General features: G+C 58.2%; 1 protein-coding gene across 1 annotated transcript in view; it reads left to right on the top strand.

Moving 5' to 3' along the window:
* Positions 1–1983: 1983 nt before the first annotated feature.
* The window catches only part of DAB2IP (DAB2 interacting protein), a 186933-nt gene continuing 173067 nt past the window's right edge, over positions 1984–15849 (top strand). Inside the window, exon 1 of the mRNA XM_053204682.1 lies at positions 1984–2177. Within this exon, the coding sequence (XP_053060657.1) occupies positions 2138–2177 (40 nt within the window). The 5' untranslated portion in view covers positions 1984–2137. The remainder of the gene's footprint in view (positions 2178–15849) is intronic.

Here is a 15849-nt window from a genome sequence, read left to right as displayed (position 1 = left end):
AAAGGGTGACCCGGAGGCTGGGCCGTGACCACGTCAGCAGCCACTAGCTGGGCGACACAAGGCGGCTGCGAGGGGCCCAGGGGGTTACCTTCCTCCCTGCCACCCCTGGCCCGGCCCCTCCCGCCAGCCTCCCAGCTTGTCCCTGTCCCCCGGCTCCTTCCTCTTGATGTCCCCTCTGCCTCAGCACCGGTGCCGTGTCTCCAAAAAGCTGGTCACCAAGGCACATCTTCTCACGTTCTCACAGTGCTGTGGGGCAGAAAGCCTTCCCTTCCTCCCTTCCCTCCTTCCTTCCTTCCTTCCTTCCTTCCTTCCTTCCTTCCTTCCTACCTTTCTTTCGTGTATGAGAACGTTCTCCTGCTCTAAGTGCAGAGCATTATGAAGACTGGGAAGGGGCAGCGGGCGGGACTACCCAGCATTCCTTGGAAAGCAGGCCGTTCTCTAGAATGCCTTCTGAGGCTGCCCGATGCCAGCTGAACGGAGCCGACGCTCCGAGACTGTCATGACCTGTTCTCACTCCAGCCCCCACCAGCCCATCTCCCCGACATTCTCCCAGACTCGTCATTCCCATCGCATGCTGCCTTCCTGCCTCCATCCCCTCTGCCTGGGATACCCTCACCTTCCCCTGCTCAGCCCCTCTGTCCAGTTCACATGCCTCCTCACCCAGGCAGCCTTCCCTGATTGGGCCAAAATGGCACACTTCTCCCGCAAGCCTATAGCCTTGGTCTGTACTCTGGGTCTAACGCAGATCGAATGAATTACTCCCCCGGCCCCCCAGCACCAAGGCTGTAACCTCTCTGGGGTCCAGGCCTGCCCTGGAGGCCACCCACAGCCTCGGACAAGTCACTTGCCCCGTCTAAGCTGCACCGTCCTGTAAAACAGGACAGCCAGAGTTTCTGCCAGAGGGATCACGGAGCGGTGTGTGAGGCGATGCAGGCAAATGCAGGTAAATGCCCAGAGCTGCTCCGCTCTGGTGGCTGCTCCGAGTGGGGTGCCTGGCGTTCCAGCTGGTCCTGCTGTGACAGGGGCCGGGGAGGCCTTTCTATACGACAGCCTGGGATGTGTCGCTCCCACGGACCATCCTCAGGGGCAGGCCTGAGAGCGTCCTTGTGAGGCCCTGCCTGACCCTCTCCCGACTCCCCCCGTCTGCCCTACCTCTCCTTTGGCCACTGCTGAAGTTCAGCCACCCGGAACTCACGCGGGGACTCTAAACACGCCACAAACCCTCTCGGCTCAAGGTTTCTGCACAGGCCGCTCCCTCCACCTGGCATACGTTTCCCTTGTTCCCGCCTTCACCTGGCCGATTCCTATCATCCTCAGATGCCCATTCCTCCGGGAAGCCTGCCCTGACTACCTCCCACAGGCAGGTGAGGCACCCCCATTGCATGTTTCTGCGGCACTTCCCCCGCCACCGCTTTGCAATGCCCCGCTGACCCGTGAGCTCCGTGAGGTGAGACCCTGCGCCCTGTTCCCCGCTGGAAACCCGGCTCCAGGCACGGTGTCTGGCGTGGAGTAGATGCTCAGGAAAAAGTTAATGACTAACTGAATGGATGGATGAGTCAATTCTGCACCCCCCACACTGCAGGAAATGTCTGTGGAACAGATTTGAGTGGGAGGTTCCAGCAGGGCCTGGGAGAAGCCCCTGGGGTTTGGGCGCTGGGTGGTGAACACAGGAGACCCACCATCCATCCCCGCCCACGGGTGGGTCAGTCTGCCCCCCCCCACCCCGCCACAGACCCTGGCCACCCCCCCCCGCCCCCTCCGAGCCAGCTTCCAGATGCTAAGCCCCAGCTCAGCCTTACCTCTTAGCTTTTCCGTCTGCACAGCCGGGCCAGATCCCCGCAGCCAGCGTCGCCGGCAGCCAGGCCAATCTTCCCGGCGTCTTCCTATTTTAGACATCTCGCTGCCTCGGTCCCTTCTAATGTTTCCAGCCCGGCTGCGGGGGGAGGAAAAAGAGGTTACTGCTACTTTAAATGTACTGTATGAAGGCGAGGGCTGGAGAGGGGCCTGCTTGCAGGAATACCCAGTCATCTAGTTGGAAAAACCGCCAGATGGAATACAAAAGGAGAAACCCAGACGCTCATGGAGACAGCCTTGGTTCATAAATCAGGTGGGGCCAGGGGCTGGGGGCCCATTCGCCATGGAGCCCGATTCCCTCCTGGACCAAGACGACTCCTACGGTAAGAAGGCTCTGGCCCCTGCAAAGTGGCAGAGTTGGGGATTCAACAGAGCTGCTCGGCACTTTTCTCTGCTTGCTGCAGGAATCCGAGTTGATGGGGGGAGGCTGTCAGGCGGCTGGGCACCGTCTGCTCTTGGGGCCTGGGGGTGGGCACGGGTGCCCGGGGTTAGGGGGGCACAGGGCTGGAGGGTTCCCCGGGGCACAGCCACGGGCAGCCCCTCAGATCTGGACATTAGCAGGGTCAGGGGAGGGAGAGGGACTTTGGGCTGCTTCTGTTGTGCTCTTGGCTGAGAAGGAAAGGAAGGAAGTTTGCAGCCCCCCTGCCTGTCTGCCTCGCTCCTGTCCCCAAGCCTGCCGGGTGCTGTGGGGAATTTAATTAGTGAGATCCTGCAGATAAATATAGATGGACCAGGCATCAGGAACGCACCCTGTAATTAAAGCCAGGCTGAAAGCGCGCCCCGCTTTACAGGGCCCCAGGGGCTACCACCAGGGAGCTGCCTTTGCCCCTGCTGCAGCCTCCGGGTGCCCGGAAACCCTGGGCAGATTGTTGAGGGGCAGTTGCCAGAGACGGGGGCCCTTGCTGAGAGCCTAGGAGGACTTGTAGGAATGGCTTGGCCGGGACAGGTTCTGCAGGCTTGGAGCCCCGGTGGGGGGGGGGGGGGGGCACAGGCAACTGAATCCCCTATTGCTCAGCCCGGCCAGGCTGCTGTACCCTCGGCTGGCACGCCAGTGTGCTTTGGCTGTCTCTGGGCAACGTGCACATGAGGAAAGCAGGAGGGCAGGGGTGCCTGAGGGACCGTGGCAGGGTGTGGGGCGGGGGGGGGGGGGCGGCGCTGCAGGTTTTAGGGTTCAGCTGGGAGAGGCCCTGTGGGCCTAGAGGGGGTGCATTGGAGAAGTGGCCTCACCCCAGCTTGGATCAGCCTCTTGGGGTCCCGGGTCCCCCCGGGACCACAGTTCCTGCTGAGAAAACCGAGTTCTCCCTCTGGACCCCACTCCCACCCCCACCCCCACCCCAGCTAGGCCTGGCCTCCAACACACACTCGAGGCCAAATTTCCTTCTTCCTGCAGGAGCTCAGCTCTTTCCAGGGAGAGGGGCCCTTGGCCATGTTCGGAGTTGCAATCCTCCGGGGAGCTTGGCAAGGCCCAGCCCCCTGGCACATTTGGGCAGTCAGGTGGACAGTGGACACATGCTGGGTGACCCCAGTGTGCCAAGCTCCGTGTCAGGCTCAGGGGTTCGGAAATGAAGGGCTCAGGCTTAAGGAATAGTTTGTGCTTAGTGAACGGAAGGAGGAAAGAGGTGGGGGAGGGAGGGAGGGAAGCAGAGAGGCCTCTGTCCTGGATGAGCTCCCAGCCTCGAATGGGAGACAGACGAATGATATGAGGCTGGGTTCAGTGATGAGCGCCCCAGGGAAGGTTGGGGGGCAGGCAGTCTGAGACACGTGACAGGCCTACCGGCCCCCAGAGGTGCTTGCCTGAAGCTTGGGTACAGTGATGCCTGGATGTTACTCCACGGAGGGCACAGACCTTTCTCTGGGGGATCAACCCACGGCCAAGCAAGGCTCCAAATGCCCCAGGACTCCATCTCCCTACCTGGAACTCTTGGCCCCGACTTGCTGTTTTCCTGGGTTTGCAGCAGCAGCCTCCGGGCAGGGCAAGGCTGGTACCCTGGGAACGGAGACTGCTCGCCCACTGCTTGAAGGTCCCCGTGCATAGTCAGCACGTGGTGTTCACCTGTTGTGGGAGCCTGTGGCCTTCTGAAGCTGGTCAGGCAGTAGGGCACCTAGGAGCCGAGAAGAAGAGGAAAGGGACAGAGGGAGCCTTAGGAAGGGGTCAGGCAGGGACGGAGCAGAGCCCAGGCTCTCCTCGGGGGTGGCCCCAGGTCCAGCCCAGAGCGGTCCGGCTCCAGCATGCCTGGGAGGGCCAGAGCTGAAGGGGTCTCCTGCCGGAGACCTGGTCCCGCCGGACCAGGCCGGCAAAGGAAAAACTGTGGCCTCAGAGTCACTTCCTCTCTGAGCCCTGCTTCTATGTCCATTCATTTAACAGAAACCACTTTCAGGTCCTGTACTAAGTTTGGGGGTTGGAAAGACAAGTCACACCTTGTCTCTGCCTTCGTGACATTTCCAGGCTAGTCTGGGAGAGAGGAAAGTACTCTGATGGGGGAGGCCAGGGCACTGTGGAACCCCTAACCCTACACAAGGAGTCGAGGGAGGCTTCCTGGAGAAGATAACTCCTCCACCGAAGAAGTTGATGACTCTCTCCTTTGTGAAACCTTTCTTCACCTGGCTCCTGGGATAGACCACTGTCCTGATTTTCTCCCTATTCCTGCTGCCCACATGGTCCCTTGACCACGGTCTGCGGCTTCTGCCTCCCTGCGAGGTCTGACTCTTTCTCCCTCACCCACTCACTCTCATACTGATCTGAACTTCCTCGCACTCACCAATTAGTTATCAGCCCCAGGGCCTTTGCACATGCTGTTTCCTTTGCTTGGAACACTCTTCCTGTCATTCTTCACTAAGCTAACTCCTTCTCCTGCTCCTGTTCCCAGACTCAACTGAAAAGTCACCTCCCCAGAGATGCTTTCCCTAGACCATGTTCCCCCAACCCATCCAATGACCTCTCACTCTTAGTTTCTCTTTTCCTTTATAGGGCCCGTTTCTATTTGTACTGTACATTATTATGTGTGCATGTGTGTGCGCTTAAACTCTACGTGTCCCCCGGTCCCTAAGTTCTCAGCTGTTATCCCCAGAGCATAGCTCTCTGTCTGCTGTGTAGAAAGCATCCAGCCAGTACTTGTTGAATGAGTGAGTGAACAAATTCAGTCGGCCCAGGCCAAGAGGTGAGGAAAGGCATTCCAGGCAGATGGACAGCAGGTGCAAAGGCATGGAGGCTGGAGAAACTTCTGAGGTTTCTGCCACATTTCCAGTGAGGGTGGTGCTTTGGGTCAAGGTTGACAAGCTGAGCTCCTTGGAGGACTCAGGAACTTCAGTGGGTACAGGGTTGGGAGGGGTGCAGCTGGAAGGGGAGCTCTGGGCCCCCCTCCATGCTTCAAGCCAAGCAAGAGTCTCTTCCACCTGGTGGATATCCCAAGCTTTGATTCCATTCACCCGGTGCTCAAGGGCTGAAAGGAGTTTGGCCTTATCCCCTACCACTGACATGAATGTTCTGGAGGCTGGGGCCATATTGAGGGTGTCTTAGCAGACAGGGCTGAGCAGTGCCCTATCGGGTGGTCCTGAGGTGAGAGACCCCTCGAGCAAGGCCGGGGGGGCTGACAGCGAGAGGAGTGGCAAACACAAGAACAGGGGTTTCTTTACACAACAATCAGAGGCAGGAAGGCAAGAAGCCCTTTGTGGATGGACCTCAGTTTTCCCCGTGTGTAAACCAGGGCAAGGGTCCGACAAGATCTGACTGACCCTCTCTGGCGTGGGTCCCTCGGCTACACGAAAAGTGCAGCTCAGAGAAATACTTCCTTCCCATCTTTCCAACGGCCGGGGAAGAAAACAGGAGGGAGGCCTGACCGTGGGCAGAGCAGGAAGCAAGCCTCAGAATGTAGAACATTCTTTCTTCGGATTCTCACAGAGTCCTGCCACTGCCCCGCTTTGCAGATGTGCAGATGTGGTCTCCCTGCCACGCACTGACGCACACCTTGGTCCTTCCCCAACACGGGCATGTTTTTATCGGCTGCTCACTAGCCTGACTCCCATTTAAGACCATGAGACCCTTGAGGGCAAGGGCTGTGTCTTTGCTTCGCTACTACATCCACTGTACGAATGAATGAGTGAATGAATGAGTGAACAAGCGAAGAAGTGAATGAGTGAGTGGTGTCAGCTGCATCCTGCCCCTGACAGGCTCTGTGCCCCTCCTCCCCTTCTCTGGGCTGGTTTCCTTAGCTCATTCGCACTCCGCCGCCCCTGGATGTTCCAGCTCTGACCCTCTGAGATTCTAGATCTGACTCGGCCCTTGGCACCCTCTTCCCTCCCTCTGGCCTGAGCCTCATCCTGGCTCCTTTGTCATCAGGTGGCCTGGACCAGGTCCCTGCTCCTTGCTCAGCCTCAACTTCTTTGTCTGACAAATGGGCAGACTGGCCTGTGCCCTGCTTGCCTCCTTGGCTGTCTCAGGGCTCCAGCGGAGTGACAAGGTCAAACTCATGAGACTGGATGCCTGTGGGGGGGGGGGGGTCCGTGATTCATAGAGGGAGGTGGGCTCAGACGGACGGCTGGGATCAGTGCTCCCAGAAGGGGCTGGTTGCTTTGGAAATCCTGGGGCTCAGGATTCCAGCAAGGCAGCTCAGAAGCTTCAGTTTCTTCCTGATGATAACCAGGAAGGACACCTGCCCCAGTTGGAGGGGGGGCGCCGGAGGGGGGCGGATGGGGGCGATTTGACAAACTTCCCAGTGTTGCAGGCATGAAAACCCGTGCTATTGTGTGCGTGTCTTGTCCAGGCCCTTTATGCACTTTGCTTGAATCCTTACAACAAACCTGCTGGGTTGCTGTTAGCTCCATTCTCCAGATAAGGAAACTGAGGCCGGGGGAAGTAAAGTGATGGCCAAGATCATACAGGGAGGTCAGTGATTTGAACCCAGGCTGCTCCAGAGCCTGGAGCACTCTGAGAGCCGGGTCACTGAGCTGGAGCTGCCACCCGGGAGGCCCATCCGTTTCCCTGGGGGAAAATCCTGCCTCCTCGGGATGGGGTTGTTGAAACGGCTCTGGGGACCAGCCTGATGGGCCAGAAGCCACAGCCAGAGGCGATGTCAGCTCAGCTGGGAACAGGGAGCAGCAGCAGCAGCTGTGATCAAACAGGGTCAGTCTAAAGAGAGGGCTATTTGGGGCTAGAAGCTGTCAGGGGTCTGACGTCACCACTCCCCGGCCCTTCCCGTGAGCGGAGGACCCGAGGTGTCATCCAATGGGTTTGCCTCAGCTGGTGACAAATAGACAATCACCATAAAATAACGGCTCTGTGCCCGGCCGTGTGCCTCACATTCATCACCTCGCTTCCCCTATCCACCACCCTGGGAGGTCGGTGTTACCATTCTTGTGTTAGAGACGAGCAAACGAGTTCAGAGAGGCTGAGTGACTCACCCAGGGTCACACAGCTAGTGAATGGCAGAGCTGAGAGTCAGGTGGCGGGCACTTGCTCTGAACCAGTGCCACCAGGCCCTTCTCTGAGGCCATGTCTATGCAGGTGGATCACAGGGGGAAGGGTACCTCTCAGGCCTGGCCTACCTCTCAAGGACAAGAGCCTGGGCCTCCCCCTGGCTCGGCCACTCAGCTACCTCGACAGGCCTTGGGCAAAGACCTGGGCCGTCAGCAAGCTGCAGTTTCTCTGTGAAACTGAAGTAATGATACCAGCCTAGCCTCCCTGGGGGTGGGGAAAGGATGCCAAACCCAGGTTCCTTCCATCTTGTTCTGGGTTTCTGCCCTGGGCTTGCTGGCAACTGAAGGAGCAGGAGAAGCCGCACTCCCACCTGAGGCCTTTTCACAGGGGAAGGAGGGAGGCCAGAGAGGCAGAGTGGGGACACCATTTACTGAGCACCTAGTATGTGCCAGCTGTGTGCTGTTTTCCCCATGGAGCCACTGGCTCCTCACAGAGGAAGGAACAACCCCACTGCTCAGATGAGACAATGGAGGCTTAGCAGGGCCCAAAGCCACCAGCGCCAGTGGGGGCACTCATAATTCAAACCCAGGACTCCAAGACTATGGTACTTTTTAAAAAAGTTTTTGTTTTTATTTTTGAGAGAGAGAGAGAGAGCACAAGCAGGGGAGGGGCAGGGAGCGAGGATGGACAGAGCTTCTGAAGCGGGCTCTGTGCTGACAGCCGAGAGCCCGATGCAGGGCTCAGACTCACCAACTGTGGGATCCTGACCTGAGCTGAAGTCAGATGGGTGCTCAACGACTGAGCCACCCAGATGCCCCCAAGACTACTGTGCTTTTGTCCACCACTCTGGGCTGCTCCCCGAATACTCTGGCCCCCAATCCAAAACCCCTCTGGGTCCCAGGGAAGCCTCATTCCGGCTGGCCAGTCATGCCTGGGCCTCTGACCTTCCCCAGCTGGGCAGGTGGACAAGGGGTGGAGTGCACACACATACACACACACACACACACACACAAACGCCTTCTTGCCCCATGGGATGCTGGGAAGAGGCTAAATCAGGAAGAATGGTCAATAAAGAAGAACAATGAGGATGGACGGGAGGGGCTTAAATCATTTATGTACCCACGCCTGAGCGGCCGTACTAGAAGGCCAGGGAGTGGGGCCCAGGGAGGGGGATGCGGAGGGCAGCCCCTGTGTCTGGATCTGGGCCAGGCAGGGCCAGGAGAAAACTCAGGAGAAAGGAGCTGGCGTCCCCCGGGGAGAGAGGCTCCTGGTGGGAGAAGGTGGGGGGAGCTCATTCGGGAGCTCTTATTGTTTAGAAAGCAAAGACACTCTCCCCTGTCCTCCCCTCCCACTCGTGGTGGGCCCCCTCCTGAGCTGCGCTGTGCTGAGTGCACAGACCCAGGCTTCCATCCCGGGCCGCTTGGCTCTCTGAGCCTTGACCTCCTCAGTGGGCTGGGGACAGTAGGAGTTTTGTGAGGACCACGCCAATACATCATTCCTTCTTAAGTTGTCCTGGATGGCCACTGCCTCGGGCTGGCCCAGCCTAGAACTGCTATGGCGTTTCCTTCTGCCGGCTGGATGTGCCCTGGGTGGCCGACACCACCCCAGGCCTCCTGAAGCCAGGGCTGTGTCCCGCCCAGCTGGGATTCCTCCCCGGAGGTCACTTCCAGAAGCCCAGGGAGGCTGGAGCAAGCAGAAAATGGCCCCAGCTGTGAGGAGGCCAAGGGAGAGGGTCTTTGGGAGGCCTCCTGCCCATCCTCCATTCCACAATGGGAAGATGGGGGCCAGAGAGAGAAAGAGCCAGAACTCCTCGAGGTCCATTCTACCTCCTGCGTGGTCCTGAGACCTGCCTTAGCTCCAGCTCCCAGCCCCCACCTGAGGCCAGGCCCCACCTTGGACTCTTAGAAGGGCTGCTTCACCCTCTCCGGACTCTCCCCAACTCAACCGGTGTCCCAGACTCATCTTCCTCTGTGTAGCCAAGGGGACCACTCACCGGCATCTTAAAGTCCCCCAGGGCACCCGCTACAACAGATAAAGTGTAAACTCATTCACATGGCCTCCAGGCAGTGCAAGGCCTGAGCCCAGGATGGTGTGACTGCCCTCATCTCCAGCCACGCCCCATCGGCATGAATTAATCCCTGCCCTGAATGTGCTGTCTTTCTCTTCCTCCCTCACTTCGCACTTGCTGTGCTGCCTGCCTGGACCACCCTTCCATCACACCTCTCCCTACTACTTCTGCCCCAGCCTGGCCACTCCTGCTCATCCTGGGTGTCAGCTCTGATGTCACCTCCTCCAGGAAGCCTTCCCCGATTACCTTGTTTGAGCCCATGGGCACCCTGGGCTTCCTGCTGTCCCACTACACACTGATGAGTATAGTCCATTGGCTTCCCTGCCTGTCTCCACCTCTGGGCTGTGAGCTGTTCCACCAGCCAGACCGGAAACTTGGAGGCTGAAGGGGGTGGGGTGAAGAAAGAGGTCAGGACGACTTGGCCTCTGGCCTGTGTGGCAGGAATGTTGGTGTGGGGGCATGTGGGCGGAAGAGCAGATTCTGGGGAGTAGGGGGATTGATGTCCTGGGCTTGCTGTGTCTGTAAAGCCTATGGGCCATCGGTGAGTTTTCTACAGAAGACTCTATGACGGTCCTTCCAGACCTGACCTCTGGAGAGGCCCCAGCTCCAGGGTGGAGGACAGAAGCATCTAGGGTCTTCCCAGCTATGTAAGGACCACTCCTTTCCCTAGGTTTTGTGGAACCTTCACTCAACTGCCCAGCCAAGTCCTGCCACCTCCCCCAGGAAGGCAGCCCTGATCAGCCTGGCTATGGCTGCTCTGTTTTCTCCTCGACTGTACCCTCTTGGCCATTACCACGTCATCTAGTCTTAAGGCATCTCGTGAGCTATGCCTTGGAAGTCTTCAAGGTGGGGCCACATCCCTCTGTCTCTTGAAGCCTCCACATTGTCCTGTACAGGGATCCCCCCGCCAACACAGACACACATGGAAAAAAGCCATGTGGCCCGGGAGCCCCGCCCCTCCCTGGATAGAGCTGGTTCCCAGCAGTCTCAGCCAGCGGGATTCTAGGGAAAACCAAACAGAAGCCTTGAGAGGCTTTGGGTCAGGCTGACTCAGGCGAGCAGAGGGGAGAGGCAGGCGAAGGGAGGGGTTCATTTCTGTCCAATCCAGAAGCATGTGCCGGATGGCTGGATCCTCATAACCCCCGGCCAGAGGCACTCTAGCCAGTGACCTACATCCTGGCGTGCCTGCGTGTGTGTGTGTGTGCGCACATGAATGCATGTTGGGGGCATGAGCCTGTGTGAGTAGGATGGTGTACATGTGAGGGGGTCTCCATGTTGGCTGGCCGTGTCTGCAAAAGCCCATGAGTGAACTTGGGAGCCCGTGGGAGGGTCCCACATGCCCCCCCCCCGCCCCCCGCCCCGTAGAGTTTCCACCCACTCTGCACCGGAACCAGCGGGTCTGGGCTCCAGAAAAGCCAGCTGAAGGCTGCACAGTTCCTGGAATGGCAGCTGGGGGTGCCTTTCCGCCAGCCCCCACCCCCACGTCTGCCCTGGACTCTCTCTCCCTTGACCCAGATCTCAGATAAACAGCCTCACTTGCTTTTGCTAATGATGGGGTAGGCGGCGGCTGCTAGGAGCAGCGGGAATGGAGGGAGGGGAACCGCTGTGTGAGGCTGAACCACGAGGTAGACAGAGAGGTCAGGAGGGAGGGCGCGTGGCTGCGCTCTGGCCTCCCAAAGCCGAAGAGGGGGGTTGCGTTCAGGGCCTCCCTAAGGGGCCCTCTGGGGGGCTGCTTTCCCTCCAGGTATCTTCCCAGAGTTGGGGATGGGGACGGATAGAGAGGTGAGGCCCATCCTTGACCCAGTGGCCATGCCAACTCCATGGCCCAGAAGCCAGGGTGCACGGGAGGGTGCCTACTCAGAGAGCCTCTAACTTTGCCTTTCGCCAGCTCTGTGGAGGGTGAGTAGGGTAGCTGTGTGCTCTCATCTGGGGTTCTTCCCCCAGACTGAGCCTCGGATAGCTTGGAGGGGATGGGCAGGCCCCCCCCTCAATCTCTCTCTCTTGCTCTGTTTCTCTCTGTCTCATTCTGTCTCTCACTGTCTCTTTCCATCTCTCTGTCTCTCGCTGTCCTTCTGTCTCTTTCTGTCTCTCTGCCCCCGATAGTGATTCTAAGGGGCAGCCACTGGAATTGGAGGAAGAGGGTGATGGAGCCTGGGGGGCCCATGTTTGATCTATCTATCCATGTATCTATGTATCTGTGTATCTATGTATCTATCTATCCTTGAAGTTGAAATACAATGTTATATCAGTTTCATGATCGTGATTGTTGACAATCACATACATTACGAAATGTACTTTTGTGAGCGTACTTACCATCTGTCACCAAACAAAATAATTACAACATTATTGACTCTATTCCCCACGCTATGCTTTTCATCCCTGTGACTTAGGTATTTTATAACCGGAGGTCTGCCCCTCCGAATCCCCTCTACCTATTTGGCCCATCCCCGCCCCCCGCCAACCATCAGTTTGTTCTCTATCTTTAAGAGTCTGTTTCTGTGCTTTTTGTCCCCAGAATCCCTAAGACCCCCAATCTACACGTCTGTGTAACAGAGTGTCCCCTCCCCTGAGCCAGGTCAGCTAAGTCCGGGTGGCTGCCCACCTGTGGGAGGTCACAGTCCCAGCAGGAGACGCCGAGCCTGGGAAGGGACTGAGAAGCTGAGAGGGGAGCCAAGAAGGCCGGTTGGGCTCCTGGCCACTCACCCAGGCCTGCTCAGCTGGTTTCCAGGGCTGAGGCCCCAGAGGTCTCCGTTCCCCAAAGTCCCTGCAAGCTCAGCTTCTAGGGAGAAGTAGGCGGGCAGGAGTAGGTGGCTGTCCATCTGAAATTGGCCAGGAAGGGCAGTGCATCTTGACAAGATAAGCCAGCCAGACAGGGAACAAAGACAGGGACGGGACACCGCACAGCACATGGAACTCTCTCTGGAAAACCCATTTTACAAAGGAGGCAGGCAGCTGAGGCACAGAGACGTTTGGTGATTAACCTCTGGTCAAACTACTAGGAAGTGGCCAAGTCAGGATTCGAACCTTGGCCCGCTAACTCCAAAGCCCGCATGGGTCCCACCGTGTGCCAACACAGAGTGCCCCGTATCCCCAGCGTTCCAGGCAGAAGCAGGAGGGGCTGTCTCCACCTGCCTGTCCCACCCGTTACGTAGATGTGCCGGCTGAGACTTGGGAGGGCCAAAGCCGTCAGGTGAAGGGAGGAATCAGGGCACCATGCAGTCAGAGCCGGCTTCGGGGAGAGGCAGCTGGCGTGGGCAGCAGGGGAGAGCCCCCACAGGTAGAGGGGGTGGAGAGAAATGAGATTTAGGTAAGTGGAGGGCAGCAGGGAGCGCACCTCAGCAGGAGAAACAGCAGAAGCAAAGGGACTGAGGTGGGAATGAGCTTCTAGAGGGTTTGGCCGGAGGCCTGGGAGTGACTGCTGGGAAGGCTGGGGGGCGCGCCGGGGAGGTGGGGGGAGCTTTACCCTCAGGTCGGACCTTCAGCCTTGGCACTATTGACATTTAGGGCCAGACAACTCTGTCCAGCCGGCTGTCCTGCCCCTCCCCCAGCCCAAGTGGTGACAATCAAAAATGTCTCCGGCCATTGAAAAATGTTCCCTGCGAGATAAAATCGCCCCTGGTTAAGGATGACGTCCCGCAATAAGCAGGAGCCCTGGGAGGGATTTGAGCAGGGGAGGGGCAGGGTCCAAAATGTAGCCAGCAATCGCTTGCACTCCTGCTCCTGGTCCCTGCCCCTCAGTGCCCACTCCGCACCTCATCCTGCAGCCGCCCCGGGCTAAGTGAGTGTGGATGCCCACTGGATGCCAACGCAGATGCCCAGCTGAGTGGTGGGACAAAAGGGCTTGTGTTTGGGGATGGAACCTCTCCCTCCCCCACCGCAGCATGGGGGGTGGGAAGGCAGTGATCCGAGAGCCAAGAGGGGCTGCAAGGCTGGGGCAGGGGCTGTCAGAGCCCAGAGTTGGATAGAAAGGACTAGAAGGGGGTGGGGAAGCTAACCTTCTGCTTGAGTTCCTGTTCACAAACAGAGAGCCTAAAATCAAAGCATCCCAGCCAATCTGCATGGACTTTCCAACTCATTCTGACCCCATGGTCCTGGGGGTGAAGGGGTCAAGGGCTGCATTCCAAGCTGGGGGCCAGGCCAAGGTGGGAACAGCCGGCCGCCCAAAGCCCCTATTCTCTTCTGTGCGCAGGATATGTCTCAGAGGGAAACAGGGCCACATGGAGGATGTTGAGGGAAGGGAAGGGCAGGGGAGGGGGTGGTGACAAGGGGAAGGAAAGCCCCACTTTCACAATCTCCCCCCTCCCCCCTGCCCCAAACGAGTGTGCAGCCAGATGAGCTTCTGAAATGTGCACTGATCTCCCCATCGCTCCTGGCTCCCCACGACCCTCAGGACCAGCCCACAGCCCTGGGACAGCCTTTCGAGGGTGCTTGTCTCACTGCACCTGCCACACGCCCCCCCCCCCCCTCCAAGTCCACACTTCAGCCACGCCCAGGGACTGACAGCCTCTCCAGGCCTCTCTTCTGAGCCTGGGGCGCCCACATCCTCCCACCTGCAGTGTCCCCGAACTGGGCTAACTCCCACACATGCGTCGGTGCCCTTTGGTGACCCATGCCTCCAGGAGGCGGTCCCAGCTCCTGCGATTGCCAGTGCTGATTGCTCCAGGACGCAGCTGTCTTTGTGTGCGAAGTCTCCGTCCTGGGCCCGCACCCCCTGCAGCCGTAGGCCCGGCAAAGAAAGCTGAGCATTTTAGAAGGAAGGAGAGAGAGGGAGGGATGAAAAACATGTTTTTAGAGAAGGGAGAAGACAAGAGAGAGACAACACATAGGCAGCAGTGGGAGGGGACTAGCCTCTCCTCACGGTCACCAGCGAGTGTGCCCGGCAGGCTGACCCCACGGGCCTGTGCGGACAGGCGGGTATCATTTCTTTGTGCTCACGCTCCCGGACAGCTCATCGCTCCAGAGGCAGGGCCTTGGGCACAACCTGGCCTTGCTGCCATGCCCTTCCTGAGTTTGGCCCTGGGTGCCCCTATCAAGGCAGGACAGGTGTTCAGGGGGACGGGGACCCCCAGGGAGGGACTTAGCTGACCACCTTCACTGCGGGTATTGTCAGCCATCAGTGGAGCTCAGATTCCGTGGTCCTAAGAACCTCAAGAGTCAACAGACTCTGGCCAGGCCAGGGGTTTTCCAACTGTTGGAAGAATCCGGGGGGGGGGGTCCCAATAAGATGCCAAAATAAGAGAGACCCCCCCCTCTTCCCCGAACTCAGCTCCGCTCAGAGCAGCCGGCTTTCATCTGACCTGAATACCGGGCGTGCGTAAAATATTTCGTTTGAAACGAGGGTTCGGTAGCTCCGTCGGTTTGAAAAGAACCCACCTCCTCAAATAGATGGGGAGGCCAAGGCCGAGGGAGGAATGGAATGGCAGAGCCACGTCAGCCTCCTGGCCCTTCCTGCTGGAACCCACACCTCTCTGCTGAAAGCACGAATGTGATTGAAGAACAGGAATCTGGAAGCAGGTTTGGTCTGATAACACCGAATGGCGGCCAAGGACACTGGTTGCTGGGGTGAGGGGGGTGGATGGGACAGAGGAACTGCTCCAGAGTGGGAAGGGAAGAGCTGAGCTGGGTGGCTGGTCACCGTGCCCGTGGTGCACTTGCACTCGACCCGGCCCGTTTCCAAAGCTGTTCAAAGATGCTACACAGCCTTCCTGGCTTTAGCCACAGTAGCAGCAGATAGAGAATCAGAATCTCAGGGGCCAAGCCTCAACTCCTCCATTTACTCACCTGACCTGGGCCAACTTAACCTCCTCTTGAGACTCCGTTTCTTCCTCAAGAAAATGGGACTAACGATACTCCCATATCAGAGTTGCTGTGAGGGGTACATGAGAACACAGAGTAGGGGCTGAACAGGTCCTGGTGGGCTCAGGGTCCTTCCTTGTACATGAACTTGAGGGAGCTCACAATCTAAGGATCAAACCCCAGCTACGCCCCTTACTAACTGTGTGACTTGAGGCAAGTGTCGTAACCTCCCTGCCTCGGCTTTCGCATCTGTAAAATAGGGATAACAGTCGCACGCACCTGCCTGATGGGAAGTAATGAGTTAATAAGCATAAAGTACCTAGAACGGGGCCGCCTAAGTGCTTGTTATCAATCTTTGATTTCAAACAATAGCAGAGACTAGGTCTTGCAGAGGAGAGAGCCCAGAATGGGATAAAAGAATGAATGAGGGAATGAATGAATGCAAGAAAAATGAGGGTTCTCCCAGGGAATGCCTTGTGGTCCTCACCCATTAGTGGTGCCTTCCCGCGGCTGCCCTTGGCTGGGACCGCCCTGCCACCCGCTCCCTGTGGCTCGACCCCCTGCATTTTTCTGCAAACACACAGGAGTAGGATTCCATTTCGCCCCTAGATGACTTTGGGTGATAAAGAAGAAACTTCAGCCTCTTTGAATTGAATCTTCTCTCCAGAACGTGTAACAAACCTGGAAATTGGAATTGCCCTGGAGCTGATTATTCTGG

The sequence above is a fragment of the Acinonyx jubatus genome, chromosome D4, assembly GCF_027475565.1.
Source record: "Acinonyx jubatus isolate Ajub_Pintada_27869175 chromosome D4, VMU_Ajub_asm_v1.0, whole genome shotgun sequence".
NCBI classification, from domain to species: domain Eukaryota; kingdom Metazoa; phylum Chordata; class Mammalia; order Carnivora; family Felidae; genus Acinonyx; species Acinonyx jubatus.
The sequence above is the reverse complement of the archived record's forward strand: the minus strand, read 5'-3'. Positions and strand labels throughout refer to the sequence as shown.